This window comes from Hypomesus nipponensis, chromosome 15 (genome assembly GCF_054491055.1).
Source record: "Hypomesus nipponensis isolate SF chromosome 15, ASM5449105v1, whole genome shotgun sequence".
Taxonomy (NCBI): domain Eukaryota; kingdom Metazoa; phylum Chordata; class Actinopteri; order Osmeriformes; family Osmeridae; genus Hypomesus; species Hypomesus nipponensis.
Genome location: NC_140375.1, coordinates 14977780 through 14996232, shown reverse-complemented (window position 1 = coordinate 14996232; position 18453 = coordinate 14977780). Strand labels below are relative to the sequence as shown.

The following is an 18453-nucleotide window of genomic DNA, read 5'->3' as shown; positions in this document are numbered from 1 at the left end:
ATCAGTGAAACTAAATTCAACAGCTGGAAAGTCATACTATGAGCACATACTCTCAAAATGTAATGCTATAGCTGTCATGGCTTCCAGCTAGAGGGTGGAACTTAACTGAATAATAGGTTATGGAACCACTCACAACAGGAAATGAAGTACAAGACACAAGTATTTTATGTTTTCTATTGATTGATTAACAGTTTTTACAATGCCACAATAGTCTTAAGTAAACTGCACCCAAGCACCAAAACTAAACAGCTAGACGTGTACCAAGTACCCTACATTTCTAAATAAAATACAATTTACAAGGCTGAAAAATACCCAAACATTTTAACTTAATCAGTGTTTGGGTGACCTCGCTTGCTCTGGTGCCTCGTGTGGTGCTCAATTAAAAGTCCTATACAGTAACTCTAGTTCTCCCTTACAAAGCATAGTTATGCTTTACTAAATGTAACTGTAGGCATCAGAGTTTGGGTCGAAACAGTTTCATAATTCAGAAGTGCTAAAATTTCATAGTACCGATGAAAATATGATCCGACCCAAAACTCTTGTCCTTCAAAAAGAGACGTTTCAATTTCTGTCACCGTCATACATATCAATGAACGACTTAATGATAAAAATAAAAAAAACTGAAGAAGTTCTGCCATGAGTAGCAGCACAAGTCACTAGAGACATTTTACATTTAGTCATTTAGCAGACGCTCTTATCCAGAGCGACTTACAGTAAGTACAGGGACATTCCCCCCGAGGCAAGTAGGGTGAAGTGCCTTGCCCAAGGACACAACATCATTTTGGCAGGGTGGGGAAATCGATCCAGCAACCTTCTGATTACTAGCCCGACTCCCTCACCGCTCAGCCATCTGACTCCCTATGGAAAAAGACAACACACTTCAAGCAGATGCACAGCTACTTTTTCTAGCTTGACTTTATTACACAATCAAGGGCCATCGTTAAAGCATTTACAACTTAATACGAAGTATAACAAAATATGAAGGGCCTGTTTAACAAAACTCTTTACGTTGCATTTTTTCCTGGCAACTATTGTAAAGTAATTTGACTGTAACATACACAATTATAAGGTACATAGTCCATGCAGTTGCGCACAGCCATTTTGCATCTCTATGGTGTGTTTATGTTATTTGAAGTGTGTGTGTGTGGAGGCGTCATCTGCATCCAGTGCATTGCAGTTCGTAATCAGAGGCTTTCAAAACCTCACTGAGGGAACTCAGCCAGACTTGAAGAGAAGGATGGCCACTTGACCCAGGTAGAAGTAAATGAAGTGCTTGGTCTCATGGGTCACGTAGCTGCCGAAGTTCCTCCCAACTATGCAATGCCATGTGGGATTATACTTCTTGTCAAACTCCTAAAAAGGGGTTGAAAGAAGGGTCAGTTTGGTGTATGTGCATTCTGCATACAAGCACAGCGTTCCAATATTCATATGTAATACTCATTGACATAACTTTAGGGTATGCGGGTCTACAGCAGTTATTTTGCACTTACTTTCTTGACGTAGGCTGCAATGTCTTTCTCTATGTTGTATTTCTCCATGGCCTGGGTTGCACAGTCCACAGCATCTTGCTGCATATCCTCAGACATGTCAGCATTCTTGATAACAGCCTTTCTGTCAGTCATGATGCCTGCTAAACAAATTGATTTATTCCACCACTTCTGGTCTCGACATCGTACAAAAACAATCTTAAACTAAACATTTGAACGTTACCTTGTCCTGTTTACAACTGAGAGTTTAGGCCTACTAGCCTGTTTAAATATAGGCCTTGAACTACTTGTGAGACTATTGCCACTCAGGTGATAAGAGATCAAATTGCCAATTGATTAAACTATGCGCCAACAGTTGAGAACTTAAACAGGTCAACGCTGATACCCCGAACTACAACCCTTTCTCGGTAATTATTTCTTGTGACCGGTTTGCCTTCAGTGACAAACCCAGGCCAAGTGTTCTGGGCATACATTTGAAAGAAACTTGATGTAAGGTCGGATAATGCGATAACAGTCGTTACACTTTGGCAAACACAGCGCAGTGACATCTCAAACTTGACATGGTTAAACAATGACACTACTCTGAGCTAGGGTAGATTGAATATTGGATTGCAGAATGTGATTGATCCGAAATCACAACATGGGCAGGCCCAATAACTGGTTCACTAATATATTTGCCGAAATAGAATGAAGTGAATTGTTTGCACACAAATCGAAACTCATTTGTAAATAACTTCAATCATGAGACATGCATGTGGGAGTAGATAACGTATTGTCGCTCACCTTTTTGTGGGAGACAGTGAACGCTTTAAGCCTTTGCAAAATGCGTATTTCACCTCGCTGGATGTCTTCCGTTTTGCTTTCTAGCGGACACTGGTAATTTGATCAGATTTACTCACTGCAAAAAATGTGGGTATCTGCCCCGCTGAAATAGCCTGCCTGCCTCCCCCGCCCTTGACTCTGCTGCACGCTACATACAATTCCATTGGCTGCTGCTCGTAGTTCTTGCAGGCATTTTCTAGCAGCCACTCTGTACCAGCATCTTATTTCGTCCCACAATGCATCGTTGTCAATACGGTAGAGGTAGACTGGTTGTCCTGGCAGCTGAAACTGACGGCGATGAGCAAATTATAAAACACTTGATGTAGCCTATTATGGTGTCTACGGATATATGAAATGATTTAATGTGAATTACATTAATAAATCGTTTCTTTTTTCCCTTGCCAGTCTTTGACTAAGACGCACCTCGGGCTTAACGATTCTTCACGCTTATCAAAGACGTCTGTGTTGGCCAATGTCTATATAATTGGTCGATTAGGATACAATCTTAACTATTATCCTATTGCCTGTGAAGGGAAGCAGTGGTCAACATGTTTGTGTTTCCCAGTGTACCATATCCCTTTAAATAACATGTAACTCTTTTAAGTGAATAACTAAGAAAACAGGTACATATTTTCAGGATTTTATTGAAAATACTGGAGAAACCTAAGGCAAAGAATACAAACTACCCAATGTAATCAACAACCACCCCAATTTAATTCCCTTATTTACCAGACTGCTACGATTCCATCCTTTGATCCAACTTCCTGGTCCTGTTTTTCTTTTCCAAAAAAGTAAATCAAGCCATATCCTTTGAACTGCGCACGTTATCACTTAAAAATTGAGATATAAATGGGCTAGTTGCTCTGGGACTCCAATTAGTTCCGAATCAATTCATTTGACTCCTGGAAAATGGATCCCGTTCCAAGCATCCATCCATTCCTTGCCTATCCCTTCCCTACACGATCCACTCATCCGGCTCCAAGGATTGGGATCCACTGAGCCCCTCCTCCAATCAAAACCTTGAAATACCAGAAAAAAAATCAGAGGCAAACCATTAGAATTGTTATATTTGGGCCAAACCCAATTTTTCACTCAGTGCACTCATAACAGGTGGCTAGATATCAAAATGCCATTGAGGACCAAAAGCCAGCAGTTTGATTACAGAAAAGTAAAATATTCCTCTACTTTACAGATATTTTTTCTACCTGTGTACTATATAAGCCCAGAGCCCCACTAATATCAACCAGCTTCTATTTAGAAAAGAAAAAAACACACACCAAAAAAAACACACAAAACAAAACCAGTAATGTACACTTGAGGGACCGATTGTCCTGGCAGAGCCAAAGACATGCAATTCTTAGTTAAGTTGCAAAAACAAAAGATGGAGCTGTAGGAAATGAACTGTGCTAAACCCATATGATTTATCATGCATCCTGTTGCAACCACTAAGTCCTCACATTACACATTGACAGAAATGGATACTGAAGCATACCATTGCCTCTTGACCTGACTCCTCCTCAATAAGATGTCCTATCCTGATCAAACAAATGAAATGTGCTCCACAATCGTTTATTCCAAATCATTCTTTAATCCTTATCTTCAGATGTCTAAAGGAAGACACAAGGGTAAAATACAGTTAAGCAATGTGATCCCCGCCCCCCAGCCATCCCATGAAAAGATCTCAATTTTTCCAACACTTCCAAAAGTTTAACTAGTCGGAGCTCAACCTTTTGGAAGTTCAGCACAGTGCTATTCAAATGTTGCAAAAATTGAGGAGAAAACACTAAATCAATTAAAATGAGTTTACGGGGGTGGATAAAAACCAAAAGGGATCGTGTGAGGAGGACAGGTGTGAGGGGGGGGAGACACCTACACAGATCATCCACGAGGACATCGGGAGATGAAATGCAAAAACAAAAAGCTCTAGTTGACGCTTGGATAGGGAGGAGGGAGAGGGGGGAAACTTATCGGGAGGGTAAAAACAAAAAGATAAAAACCAAAAAAAAGGTGGTACACAAGGAATTCACCAACACGGCAACACATCGGTGACGGTTGAGAGTTTAGGAACGGGAACGAGAGCGGCTATGACGAGGAGAGTAGCGGGGAGACCCTCTGCCACGGGTGCGGGAGGTGCTGCGACTGCGGCTGGCGGCGCTGCGACTGCGGCTTCTGCTCCTGCTGCGGCTCCTGGATCGTGATCTTCCGTAGCTCGGGCTGCGGGGGCCGTCTACTTTCACACGAATGTACGCTGTCTCTCCCTGGTAGACACAAGAGAACTCAACTTTGAAAAAAAAGACATGTACACACACACACCTCCTTTCCATTGCAATAAAGCAGCACCTGTTGGAATCAAAGATGGATTATTAAGACAACCGCTAACATCACATTAAGTATCATGCTAGCCCTATACTCACCTTGGAAGGGAAGGGTGTGGGGGAGTGGTTTCTAAAACAATTATCCATGACATGACTCCAAATGTTAGCATACCTCATGTGATCGGAATTTGGTGTTATCCAGCTTTCGCACAGCGTAGGTCATGTCTTCTTTACGCACAAACTCCACGACTCCGGTTCCATCTCGGAATACGTCCGCGTAACAAACGTCCCCAGCTTCGCGCATGTGGTCCTTCAGATCCTGCCAGCTGCCGCTTTGAGGAAGCCCTTCAAAAGAGAATCGCAACAGATACATTGAAACAACAGGCACGTTTACCCAATAGGAGGAAACTTCATGGAAAAACTACTAAGTGTAGCAAGCTACCCCTTCCAAACGTAATGGGTTGCATTACATTGTACATTTCAATCTAGTACTGCTTAATGTAATTTTTTATGGCTACGGACAAGGGTAATCGGCAATAGTAATCGGCTCACCTGAAACAATGACCCTGTACTCGGAGCGTCTGGATGGGGGGCCGTATCTCCCTCTTGGGGCACCAATCCCTCCACCGAAGCCACCCCGTCCCGAACCCCTGCCGCTGCGTGGGAACTCAACACGCAGACGGTAGCCGTCGTAGTCGTAGCCATCCCGCCCATACACTGCATCGTCTGCATCCCTAACATACAATCAGGTTTAGGTATTCCGATATTTTCTTCTTCTATAAATCATTAACGTGACAGGCAGTTTGTTGGGCATTATGCAAACATGCACAGTAGATTGCTCCCCGCTGTTAATCCACGTTAGGTAGCTAGCAGGCTAACGTTTGCTAACCAACCAGCGTGTCAGCTAACGACGGCTTGCAGGAAACAAAGACACTGCAATCTAAACTTGAAATGAACAATGCATTCAATTGATAGATCGTGTCAATGGAATTTTGCATTAAAGTAAACCAGGATAAAACGTAGAACATTTTGCATAGTTGCTAACATTTCAGGCTAGGGGATAGCCAGACAATCTCAATGATCAACGAGGTCGCGTGAAATGCTCACTGGCCACCAACGTTGGAAGTAGGAGAAGCGCACGCGTTATCTAGCTAGCGCCATCGCGCTAGCTAATAGCATAGTTAGCTGGCTAGGTAAGTGTTAGCATTTACCTTGGATCCTCAAATTCGATAAAAGCAAAAGGAGGTCCACCTCTTCGATTCTTCAAATCGATATCCCGAATCGCCCCGTATTTGTAGAACACGTCCTCTACATCTTTAGTGCGAATATCAGGGGGTAGATTTCCGACATAGATTCGGCAATCGTTATTTCCAGCAGGGCCTCGCACGACACCTCCCGACATAGTAGCTAGCAAGCCAACGTTTGTTTCTTATGGCTAAGGTTGAAACGCGACGTGGTAGTTCAACAGTTAACGCTAAAAACTGCCCAATACCACAAAACACAAACTTGGTTTAAAAACAGCCAAACGACGTCCAAGCACACAAAAGTTGTCCTTCCCTCTCAAGCTAACAACCCCCGTGCTGTGTTCTGCTGGGTTTTCTTCAGGAACCGCGCTTCTTGGTTGGGGAGTCCCGGAAATGTGCGCATGTCTTGGTGATTGGATCTTTTCACTGAACCGATTGTTTTGAGTCACTTTTCCAAATGGAACACACTATTGAATGATACTTTAAATGTAAAGTCTACAAATCAACAGCGAAGTGATCACTATTAAAAACGATATAATACAATCTGTAGTTTTTGTATTTGGACTCGTTTTACACATAATTACACTCATGTACTAAAATACAGGGCAAATTTAAACACGTCAAACCATTGATGTATTGAATCTGTATGATACACAATCGACACATTCTTGCACATAAGGAAAATTCACTGACGGTCATTTTCCCTCCTAAAAACCTTTTTCTTTGAAGCTAACAATAAAGTGAACGGCTCAGATTTGAATCTTTAGAATTAACTGAAAATGAATCATTCTCAGTTGTGATCCAAGAGGCTATTAACCCTTGGGAACTACAAAGGCCGCCACGTCCGCCAAACAAAGTAGTTCATACAAGAACAGGTGCACGACCTTATTTCGTATTAAGATGGCAAAATACTGTATAATTAGTTATGCCGTTCAGTTTCTGTAAGCACAGCAATGCCACATAATTCCACACAGAAAATTAATAAATAAACTGTAAATCAGATGTATTGTTTAACATGTTAACTTTTAACCTTGTTTCAAATGATGATTTTTAAGTTCAAATCTAATTTAGCCAAGGTGCAAATACCAGAACACTATGACGTGGAAAGGTTTTTTTTGGATCGACAATCTGATCTAACATATGCCAGTAGGTGGTGCCAGGACTATGGTGCAAACAATTAGTATTTAGAGCCTACAGTTTGGCTTTTTTCTTTTTCTTCAACCTTTTGTCAGTGGGTGTACAATGGTAATTTAACTAATATAAATGTCATGGTCCCACAGCTATAAAAGAAATGCCTTTACACAAACATTTTTGCAAAACCAGAAACAATGTCTTCAGAGACATACTGTGTGGATTCACACAAAAACACAATTTTTTGCTAGAATTTTTATTTTTCAGAACATGAGAATTAAAAACGTTCTAGAATACACATTTTCAGCTTGTAAAATGGGCTCAACTGTTGAGCTCTCCTGCAGTGACCTAGGTGTGATGACAGAGCACAGAAGCTCATAAGAATCAATAACCTCAAATGGCACACACTAAGCATCATCATATGAGAGAAGAATTGCAGTAGTACAATCGAATCACTGACATAAAAAGTTAAGTAAGCATATCGCTTGCATCACCTCTGTTAAATTATTTCAAAAAGTAAAGAAAAAAAACGAAAATGTGAAATATGACGACGAGGAACTCATTTTATAACTGCCATTACAATTGGAACCATATCACGTCTTGTACATAACACTTGCATACCCAAAGGTTATCTATTGATTGTTCTAGAGTCAAGGCCAGAAAAACTACTCATACACATTCCCAGTGGCCAATTCTATCCCATAATAGTCAACAGTGTTAACTACAGTACACTACATTGTTATGATCTATATACCAAGCTGTGACTCAGAATAAAACTGTGTGTGAGTGCTCAGCCATTACTGAAATCGGACCTTGCTATTGGTTGGCAAAAGCTGGAATGTGTAGGGCATCACTGGCTGCTCAGTATGCATGACTGGGTCCATAGTCATGCAGGCCGTCCTCATCCCCACCACGGAGGTACCTTCCCGTAGCAGCCAAACCATTGACCTGAGGGCCCAGCAAAGGAGTGCGGTGAGAGGAAACATGCAACAACAAAAAAACGGTTAGGCACCGAGAAATCCTGAGAAATCCAATTAATTTCAGGTTTAAATATAAAAAATATTCATAACTCATCCACCCATGTTTGAGGTGAACATTTTTAGAAAGATTGTGTCGGGTGGTTGAGCGGTTAGGAAATCGGGCTGGTAATCAGAAGGGTGCCAGATCGATTCCCGGCCGTGCCAAATGACGTTGTGTCCTTGGGCCTCAGGGGAACGTCCCTTTTCTTACTGTAAGTCGCTCTGGATAAGAGCGTCTGCTAAATGACTAAATGTAATGTAAATGTGTCTAATAAAGTCAGGCTGATAATTAATACTAAGTAGACATGCCTCTGCTCTCTTGATGAACTGCTCGGTGGCAGCGTTCTCGTTTTCTCTATGTCCACGCCAGGTTTTGAGTGCGGAGGCTTGTAGGGCTCGGCCGTAGGAGAAGGTGAGGGCCCAGGGCTTCACCAGGGGACAGTTGTTAATAGCATTCAGGTGGACGGAGGCCTCCTCCTCACTCTGGCCGCCAGAAAGGAATGTCACCCCTGTAGACAAAGAAGCCAAATAATTTGTTTATGTGTTTGTGGATCTTCAGTGCTGCTGTCTCAGTTTCTTCACCGATGCTGTTCATTCATTTATTCATTCATTCATTTATTCATTCATTTATTCATTCATTCATTTATTCATTCATTCATTTATTCATTCATTCATTCATTCATTCACTCACACATTGGGGGGGGGTGTGGCTCAGTGGTTTGACCGCTCAACTCCCACCCGTACTGTATATCGCTTTAGATAAAAGTTTCTGCAAACATTTATCATTCATTCATTCATTCAACACTAGGTAGGGTAGTAGTCAGTCAGTGAACGTAACCAGTCACAGCAGGAGGGACAGTGCGGCGCAGGGCAGTGACTGTGGCCATGGCAACCTCCTCCGGGCTGTATTTGGTGGTGCAGCCGTGGCCGGGGGTTACCATGTTGGGTTTAACCAGAGTGCCCTCCAGGTACACATGATGGTCCGACATGGCCTTGTACACCGCAGCTAGGACCTAGACGACAAAGCATGTTCAGCTAGGCACTCTGACGAGTTATTTCATCAACAGCAAACGCATGTTACCTGTTAAATAAGTCTCACCTTCTCTGTGACATACTGACAGCGTTTTAGATCATGATCTCCATCTGGTAAGATTTCTGGCTCGATGATTGGCACAATGCCATGCTGCATGGCAGATAAATGACATGATCGTACATTTTATCTGAACAGGATCTGTTAAATCACTTTGATGGTACAATACTTCCTCGTAGCTCCTAAGAGTCATTACCTGCTGACAAATACTTGAATAGCGTGCCAGGACATTGGCATTTTCTTCAATCGCCAGTTTGGATGGATTTGTGTCACTGATCTTAAGAACGCAACGCCACTTTGCAAAGTCTGCCCCGTCCTTTTTGTACTGAGCACAGCGCTCAGACAGGCCATCGAGTCCTGCAGGAGAACAAACAGTCATTGTTGCACACAGATATCCATCCAATCGCTTATGAACTGTGTGTGAAATCAACAGTGAATTCAGTGGAGGTGAATACAGGTACCGCCGTCTCACCTTGAGTTGTAGTTTCCCCATTGGTCCCTGGAAGGGGCACAACACCCTTGTCAACCTGGAGGGGAAAAAGGTGAAAGCTCAGCGCAAAATGCCACCAATTCCCACACATTTTCATTTGTTTTTTAAGGCTCTCTTTTGTGTGTATGATTGTTCCTTTCTGACATTGAACCAGAAACATTTAGACAATTACTCCTGTTATCAGTCACCTTAATTCCGATCAAGATGCCCCTGTCCTTAATCATCTTGACGAAGGGGGTACCGTCATCAGAGTACTGATACAGCGTCTCGTGGAAGAAGATGACGCCACCGATACAGCTGTTGATGCGGTCATCGGCGCTAAAGAGGATCTGGCGGTACCTGCGGCGGTTCTCCTCCGTGTTCTCAACGCCCACCTGGCTCAGGCGCTTCGCAATACTACCTGTTTCCGGAATTGTTCACAAACCATACATGCAGAGGATGTATGCAGTAAAACAGATTGAACTAATGTGCATGAGAAAAGGAGAATGTTTCCTATGGTTGTGGATCATTACCTTGCATGAAAAGGTTCAGTTATTATTATTATTATTATTGTTTTTACTTTATTCCGGACACACAATAAATGGTCCACAGCACAATACAAAACGGGGCAAAATACAGACAAATACAAGATAAAACACATACAATAAGAAATGACTACAACAGTCAGAGTTCCACAACACACAAAAAGAAGGTTCAGATATTAGCGTGTAGACTAAAACGCCAATGTTGCCAGTTACATTTCACCAGTACATAAATCAGTATTCACAACAGTATTATGCAAATGCAGACAGGTTCAGAAGGCCCATCCGACTGACCTACAGACTCATCTGCAGCCAGGATGCCCTTCCCTGGAGACACTATGCGCAGGGCTATCTCCTGCAGGTTCTTCTTCTGCCCAGCAGACAGGGTAGGGAACTGGTGAGTCATTCTGAGAGAACCACACACAAATCTGGACAAAAAGCAAATAGTCTGCGTTTATACGTTTGTACTTGGCTTGGATCTATACTGTTCAGAATCTGAACAAGGTCAACTGTAGATTTCTGTTTTTATATCCTGTATGTTCATATGTTGATACTTCTGATGAAGTGGTGCGGCTGGTCCCATCCAGCAGTCTCCCGTGGATTACAGTGTCCATAGACCAGATTGTTATCCTGGGATTATAGTTGTTTGGAGATGTCTGCTGACACTGCTGCCATGCATTGTCATGCATGCACACTAGAACTAGCAGCCATACTCATGGCCATGCTGAAATGCCAAAATAGTTTAAATGTTGTAGTTTCAAAAACAACCCTTGGGTGAGTAGTATACTATCCAACAAATAAGGAAACATATAGAATGTTTCGTACTGTATGTCACTGGGTAGGACTATGACTTGCTTCTAACATTGTCACATGTGACTTTCGTTTTTTTGTAACAAGAATTACTCTCACATACATAACACTTGTCTGACTCAAATTGCGCAGGTACTACAATTTCAAAAATGCCTCTCTTAAACATCTCATTCCTTGCTACTGTTAGTCCCAGCTGATGTTTAGTGATCTAGTGAATTAGTATGCAAGGCTGGCCATAATGCTCTGCCAGCAACAAGTGTGGATATATGTAGTCTACATAAACCATTATAAGCAAAAGTCTAAAGCAACCAAATACCATACTGTCATCTCATGTTCATTCCCATCCATCACCAAATTTTGGTTGGAAAGGTAGATTTGAGCACCTTTCTTTAAGTCAAATACACTTTTTTGTGCAAATAAATAGCCATCAAAGAGTATATGAAAATGAAAGGTCTTACCAGACAGAAGCAGGTGAAGTTAGATCTCTTGTTGGTGAGGATATGATCGATGTCTCCTACTCTCTGCCAGGCTCTGTTATCTCTCCCAACAGTGACACTTCAAACGGTAACACCTCAAGGGCGGAGCCTAATGACACAGGGGGTGTCATTGTCGACAATGCCATCAAATATGATGAGGTGCCATCTACTTCACATAAGCTGTGAATCGAGGGAATAAGTAGTTTTATTGAAATGTTTGGATTTCGACCATAATCATGAAAACAAAAGTACCTACAGATGAAATATTAAATGTCATAAGTCCTCTTCTAAACAATGTTTTGAAACAAACGGTGTCGTTTTTTTGATAAAACAGTTAACATACAGAACTAATCAGAATGGTCTTGGTGCCAGGGTTGGCAACCCACTTGAGGGACCACAAGTGCACCAGATTTGATTTTGGCCCAAAAAAGTGTATATGTGTTTTATATATTTTTTTAAATGAACCCCACACTTCTCCCGCAACCTAATTTAAGCCTCAAACCAATCACATTCAATACTATTTTAATTCTAATTAGTTGTAATGCGCCCAGGGCACTAACCATCTAAATCTCTTGGTAATTTGGACCATGCCCTGAAAACCCACAGGAGTATTTCAGTCTCAGAGCAATTGAAACAGTCCTATGGCCCTGCATGTGCTTTAACTATGGGATGGAGGACTTCTTTTTCAGGTTTCAGTAAATGTAAATGAACATAGAGATCTGACCCAGTTAAGACAAAATGGGGGCCAGTAAATTATGAATTCACATGGACCAGAAACATGAAAATTATCCCTGTATTTAATGTAAAGTTGACCTTTATGTCGACCAAGGGCAATACAAGCAGTATTTTAGTACAGGTAGTTTCAACTGCGGTAATGAGGTATCATACAATTATTACTTATATGAATATACATATAATTCCAATCATGCAAGAAAATACAATGGTAACTTCCTAACTTGAACATAGACAAATCTGTGTCATCTCTGTCAACGAGACGGATGGCTCAATTTTGGCAGCAGATATTGCACAGTATGGGGTCATAACTCTATTTTCGGCAGGACTGGAATCCTTTCTGTCGCATTCTCTGTGATTAACGCTCAGTAGACATATTCTTCTGCTGTACAGGGGGACTCCTTCATCATTGTGGGTCAGTGTGCCTTTTGTAGCTAGCGCCTCACCAGAAGAAGGATATGGGTCATTGGACTGGTACTGGCGCTGCAGCAGCTTGAGTGGACCTGTCTAAGACGAGGGCCTGAAGGGGAATTCAATGTCAGCCAGTGGAGGGAGGAGTGTACACATTCTCATTCAGGAGATACTGTCGTAAACCAAGCGAGCCCAGCGAATATATTTAGCCGTCTCCGTTGGGGCAGTAAATTTTTTTTCTCCTCATTAAAAACATTTAATGATGGATGCTTTATCTGGTCTTCAATTTTCATTCCTATTAAGGTTGTTCCCCATGGGTTTGTCAGTATTCTCCCAAATAGGTCACATCAAGACTGAAAGATGGCTATCCTATATATGTATCCAGGTATAGAGTACAGACAGATTTTGGGTGAGCAAATATGCACCCCAAAAAATGGTTTTCAAATACCGGATTTCTCATATGACAAAAATGAGTTTGTGCAATTTTCTGTTTTGTACTCAGACATCTGACAAGTCTCCATACCTTAACTAGAACAAGTGCTCCCTTCAACAACAACAAAACGTTGAACTTACAGTATGAAGTTGCTCATGTAAGAGACTCCACAGAGAACACTAAGCTTAATGCTTAAAAATCCTTTACATTTTCCATACGGAAGATCCTTTATGGAGATATAGTAACTTTCAATTTCAAACTAATCTTTTTTTGCAGATGGATAGATTAGAGGAGGAGCTCACCACAAAGGAACCTTAAATACAGAAAACACTGAGAGTAACAGTAACAAAAAAACATATTTCGGGGTACAAAATGTGGTAACATTTCCAAATTATGTATTTACAGTCAGTTAGTGTTTCATTTCCAGGCACAGAAGCGAAATTATTTTGTGTTACAAGCCTGTGCTGTGGCTTGAACCACATCAACGTTGACCAGGGTAGGGGAAAACTCAGTGGGGGTGCTGGGGGAGTTGAGAATGTCACAGTCGAAGTTCTGGAGGTAGGCTACGGACAGGCCCCGCATGGCCTTAGCTGGCCGATCAGGGTGGTTTTTGAGTTCGAGGATGAGTTCAACAGGCCTCTTCTGAAGCGCCTGGGAGTCGAAGGAAGTGCCTCTGAAGAACGTCTGCCTCTTCAAACGCTCGAGGCTATGCAGACGGCAGGCTGGGTTCTTGCACAGGAGCTAGAGTCACAAAGAGAGGCAGAGAGATGAACATTGACAGACATCGAATGAACAGACTTTTGGGGGCAAAAATCCTTTCTATATCTGTGAAAGCCATGAAGGAGTAAACACGTCAGTCAGCAGCAAGGCCAGTGAGGGGCTGAAGGTGCTGGGCATGGAGTAGGGGAATCCTCTCACTTTCTTCAGCATTTTACAGTGGTCTGGTTCTGGAAGCACTGGGAACTGAAATAACAACATGAGATCAACCATGAGATGCGCGTTGTTTCCCCATACAGATAATGACCTTTAGAGGTAGGCTAAATATGTGAGTTTGTGACCTCACCTTTCCAGTAACCAATGAGAACAACATGATTCCAAGTGACCACCAATCGGCTGCATGGTTGTATGGACCTCCGCTCAGGACTTCAGGAGCTGGTCCAATCAGAATAGATGACCACAGTATTTACCGTTCACTATAGCGTCTGGTGTACAATTCATTCATTCTACCCGTGTATCGTTTCTGTCCTCCCTCTTCTCTCACAAACTCCCTCCTTCAAAATGTCTTACCCATGTACTGGATTGTTCCACAGATAGTGAACGCTCTTCCACCGCGCTGAAGACGACGCGAGAGTCCAAAGTCAGCCAAACGAAGATGCCCTGCATCAGAAAAGAGTACAAGCTAGTGAGTGGCAAGGTGATGTACTGCAAAATGTTATACCAAGCATCATTTTATTCTATATTATTTTATTTATCGTATTTTATTCTATATTATAGTGTATAGCTCTGCCAGTAGTTTATTTCATTTTGTTGTACGTTTTCTACATTTTCTTTTTGTTCATAATGTTTAAATGTTCACTGTTTGCACCTGCCCACCAAAGTAAATTCCTTGTTTGTGACCACTTACTTGGTGAATAAACACAATTCTGATATTTAAATGTTCGTTGTTTTGATTGAAAACAAATATTTTTTTGTTCTATGGCCCTCAAGAGTTGCCTTCTCCTCTCATGCAGTGCAGAAAACAAAGCAAGAATTACCTTGGTCCGTCAGAAGGACATTCTCCATCTAAAAAAGAAAAATCAATGAAAATGTATTTTCTGTCATGGTCACATCATATGCATGCATCACATGAAAAGCTTTTAAAAGAAATCTGTGGAGAGCAGATGTTGAGTACCTTTACATCCCTATGGACGATCCCTAAGTCATATAGGCGACCTACCAATGACACAGAATCATTTGTGGGTAAAGTCATTACATTGAGTTATTCAAACCCCAGGACCTTTCAAACCTTTATCAAGCCCCGTTCTGCAATACACCCGACCCTGGACTGTTAAGCGTGCTACATATCTATATCCATATCCATCCACATTCTGTTCCACACTTTTGGTGGGCCACTCACCTAAAGCACAGGCCAGCTCCGCTGCAAACACCCTGGCCTCGTCCTCACAGAACTGTCCCTTCAGCTGCCAGTAGGTGTACAGGTCTCCAGTGCTGCAGTAGTCACACACTGAGGGGAGAGAGAGTGAACACTGAAGGTCTGACCCTGTTTAAACAGAGTTGCACACTGACCCTAGGCTAGGGGCCTTTCCTGTTAAAAAACAGTTCTTCCTGACAATAGAAGAACCGGGGTGAAACTGAAGAGTTGCCTGAAGTCACTTTGTTGACTTTGGGCCAGGGTGGGTGAGGGTTTAGAGCAGGTAGAGTGGAGATAATATTCGGGAGGGGGAAAAGTTATTTAAAACTCTAGAAATCATGCATTGTATTCAATGAATAAAGACAGTTTGAAACAACTCCAGCATAGATTATTCCCATTTCCATCTAGTCTAACAGAGACTGTTACAGATATAGTATTACACTTTAGATAATCAAGTACACAATGTCAAAACAAATTGAAATAAAACATTTGAATGAAATGTATTATTATTTTCTAAAATGGATCAATCCACTTTACAATACACATAGATTGAGTAATAACGAAAGATCTTAACATTAAGTCCAGGTTGGAGTTGCTTTGGAGCGACAGGAACACTAGTGGAAAACGAGGGAAGCAGCCAAGCCACGATCTTATCAGAGATGTGAGTAATACCCCAAAGACTCAGCAGATGGCAGCATAACGCTTCCAAAATGAGAGTAGAGCCAGGCTGAGGAAAGTGAAACCAGAGAGGAAAAGCAATACCACTTGCACTAGTCCAGCTAAGGTCGATATAAGCTCCACAGACAGGTGAGGAGGAGAGGGGTAAAGGCAGGGGGGGAGGTTCTAGCTATCACTCACTAATGAAGAGGTGGCGTTGGGTCTGCCAGCAGTCCTGCAGACTGTGGAGGAATGGGTGGCTGACCTGCCGCTGTAATGCAACAGTCAACACGCGGCAACAGTCAACACACATGGCAACAGTCAACACACATGGCAACAGTCAACACACATGGCAACAGTCAACACGCGGCAACAGTCAACACGCGGCAACAGTCAACACGCGGCAACAGACAACCTGCACAGAAGCATCAACCCAAACAACAACAGTTGGGAGGTCAGTAAAAGATGTAGCGGCCCCTTCAAACTATATTTCCATGGTGAAGTGATGTAAACAAACCCTGGTCTGACCTCAAACATACTGGATTGCAGGTGCTGCAGAGAGGCGTGTAGCCTCATTAGTGATTGGTCGATGGTCATTGTTGCAAGTGGGCCAACTGGACAACAACAACTGAGTCAGCAAAGCTAAACCCTGCTCAGACAGGATATTACATGTCTGCCTCAGTATGGCAGTAGCCTGGTGACCTACACTGAATTTTATTTCAATGCACTGTTGTCAATGCCTTAATTCCTAATACAAGCAAATATACAGCTATAATATATATTACTGTACATATTTGTTATGCGTTTTTATATAAATGCATGAGATTTCTGGTAGGGGGAGGAGTTATTTAAGGGTGTGTTGGCCAGTTAGTGTGACCGTGTTCCCTACCTGGATTATGACCTCCTCTTTTGACTGTTCCAGTACCCCATGCCTCAAGATCTCAGACTTAGGCAGGACCTTTACAGACACACGATAGGAAAACAATGAAGAAGGACGTTGTATGTGTGTAGATGTGTCTGATGAAATCCATCGAGAGGTGTTCACCTTGACGGCGTAGGTCTTCTCCTCAGCCTTGTCCTTCACCTTCAGGATAGGGCCAAAGGATCCTTTGGCTATGAACCCCAGGATCTGTGATACCAATGGGGAGAGACGTAACTTCAAATATGTCCATGCAACATCTCAACAGGTTGTTTGATTTAGCTTACAAAGAAATATGAGAAAGGTGTTCTCACGAAAATGTTCCACGTCGTAGACCATATTTAACAACAGGCTGGTTCCAACGAGAATGAAAGAATCACCTGAAAATGGTCTTGTCCGGGGAATTTACGATGTGGAAACTCAGGCAGGAAGATGGAAACGAAGCCAGGCATTGGCCACTCTAAGCCAGGCTTCTCAAGGCAGTGCTCTGGGTGGAGTACGTGGTCTGGTGGGCCGGTACCCAGCACCATGCGTTGTGTCACCAGACCTGAAGGGCCTCTGGAGACCCCCATGTTGGAGACGAGTCCATGCCAGGCTCTCCAGCGCCGCCTCTCCTGCTTGGGAACCTCTTTCTGTGTTGAAGTGATAAGATATGTTTTCATTATGGATCTAGTTCTACCTGTGTACCGTAACTATGTCAATGTTACCATCTGATGCCACACTGAAGAAATCAAAACGCAGTACAGAGAAACTGTTTAGCTACTGACATCCAGAAGACACAATCTTACATTAAATTAATATTTTCTTGAGTATGACCCCAGTCGTGTCTCTTTGAATTACATTTAGTCACAAGGCTCATAAGGTCCAAACACGACAGCCTCTCTCCCATCCTTAAATGCTCCAAAATGTCCCGAGGCGCCTTACGTCATGGATTGAAGACAATCCAGTGCTTTCATGGGTTCTGTGAGCACCTACATCTTCCATCAGTGTGAGTAAACTGTTAACATGTGCTTACTTTGCTTGAATATATGTGTAGACGAATCAATGACTGAGTACTTAGCTACAGGAGTTTACCCATGAGTACACTGCAAAATTGCGTGGAATAAAATGGCAACATGATAAATCCTAACTATGTTCAGTGCGTAAATGTAGCCATTTCGCGAACCTTTACTTTCAGCCTAATTGGAGCCTAGCAGTTTATAATTGCCTTGTCTTATAAATAGAAACGAGACTTTAAACATTAAGAAAAGTTGATGGCTATATCCGAAATGAAATAGGTCTCACCTTCTTGTTTTTTGTGGCGTTGTTTCCCATCAATTTTGGGGGGATATACATCAACACTTCTCACTTGAAAGTCAACGATTTAGCGATGTCTGTTCGTGTAATCCCTTTTCACTAGGAAAATAAAATCCTGTCCGCGCCATAGCTGCCCCCTGCTAAAGTGCGTTTATCATTCAGGACAACGAACACCAACATCGTACATTATTCGGTGGGATTCCACAGAGCGTCAAATTCCGCTCTAGTTGAGACTGTCAGGTTGATAATCCTTCAATCGCTCGCACCGGCTGACTTGCAGCAAAGTTGAAAACTAACGTCATGATGGAAACTACGACCGATTTAGGACAGTTTAACATAACATCAATACACTGTTGTCAAGTGACAGAATAACCCCTTTATTGACAATGAATTATGCAATTTGACATGCACAGTGAAAAATTCTTACAGAACAGTGGAACAGAAAATATATGAATTAATTACAATATCT

At 42.3% G+C, this 18453-nt stretch overlaps 4 protein-coding genes across 7 annotated transcripts; all 4 read right to left on the bottom strand.

Moving 5' to 3' along the window:
* Positions 1 to 160: 160 nt before the first annotated feature.
* On the bottom strand, positions 161 to 3173 carry dynll2a (dynein, light chain, LC8-type 2a). Of its 2 annotated transcripts, none has more exons than XM_084674168.1 (5): positions 3039 to 3173; positions 2733 to 2833; positions 2271 to 2597; positions 1491 to 1630; positions 161 to 1353 (listed from the first exon to the last, which is right to left on the bottom strand). In XM_084674168.1, the coding sequence occupies exons 4-5, from the start codon at positions 1620 to 1622 to the stop codon at positions 1216 to 1218; spliced, it is 270 nt and encodes an 89-aa protein (XP_084530294.1). In that variant the 5' UTR covers positions 1623 to 1630; positions 2271 to 2597; positions 2733 to 2833; positions 3039 to 3173; the 3' UTR covers positions 161 to 1215. The 2 variants fall into 2 exon arrangements, with proteins under 2 accessions (XP_084530294.1, XP_084530295.1); XM_084674169.1 differs by having other exon boundaries at positions 1491 to 1627.
* Positions 2936 to 6259, bottom strand: srsf1a (serine and arginine rich splicing factor 1a). Of its 3 annotated transcripts, none has more exons than XM_084674167.1 (6): positions 5836 to 6259; positions 5177 to 5358; positions 4797 to 4969; positions 4341 to 4567; positions 3802 to 3916; positions 2936 to 3328 (listed from the first exon to the last, which is right to left on the bottom strand). In XM_084674167.1, the coding sequence occupies exons 1-4, from the start codon at positions 6024 to 6026 to the stop codon at positions 4370 to 4372; spliced, it is 744 nt and encodes a 247-aa protein (XP_084530293.1). In that variant the 5' UTR covers positions 6027 to 6259; the 3' UTR covers positions 2936 to 3328; positions 3802 to 3916; positions 4341 to 4369. The 3 variants fall into 3 exon arrangements, with proteins under 3 accessions (XP_084530293.1, XP_084530291.1, XP_084530292.1); XM_084674165.1 differs by having other exon boundaries at positions 4183 to 4567; positions 5836 to 6258; XM_084674166.1 differs by having other exon boundaries at positions 4337 to 4567; positions 5836 to 6258.
* Positions 6260 to 7860: 1601 nt separating this feature from the next.
* On the bottom strand, positions 7861 to 10525 carry aldoca (aldolase C, fructose-bisphosphate, a). Its single transcript, XM_084674780.1, has 8 exons — positions 10414 to 10525; positions 9787 to 9998; positions 9581 to 9635; positions 9305 to 9465; positions 9118 to 9201; positions 8857 to 9031; positions 8328 to 8527; positions 7861 to 7947 (listed from the first exon to the last, which is right to left on the bottom strand). The coding sequence occupies exons 1-8, from the start codon at positions 10523 to 10525 to the stop codon at positions 7861 to 7863; spliced, it is 1086 nt and encodes a 361-aa protein (XP_084530906.1).
* Positions 10526 to 12353: 1828 nt separating this feature from the next.
* Positions 12354 to 18002, bottom strand: LOC146257700 (ribosomal protein S6 kinase-related protein-like). The gene is made up of 12 exons (XM_084674589.1): positions 17973 to 18002; positions 17069 to 17320; positions 16815 to 16898; positions 16659 to 16727; positions 15971 to 16040; positions 15098 to 15205; positions 14873 to 14913; positions 14736 to 14763; positions 14269 to 14358; positions 14045 to 14133; positions 13834 to 13944; positions 12354 to 13722 (listed from the first exon to the last, which is right to left on the bottom strand). The coding sequence occupies exons 1-12, from the start codon at positions 18000 to 18002 to the stop codon at positions 13423 to 13425; spliced, it is 1272 nt and encodes a 423-aa protein (XP_084530715.1). The 3' UTR covers positions 12354 to 13422.
* Positions 18003 to 18453: the final 451 nt, after the last annotated feature.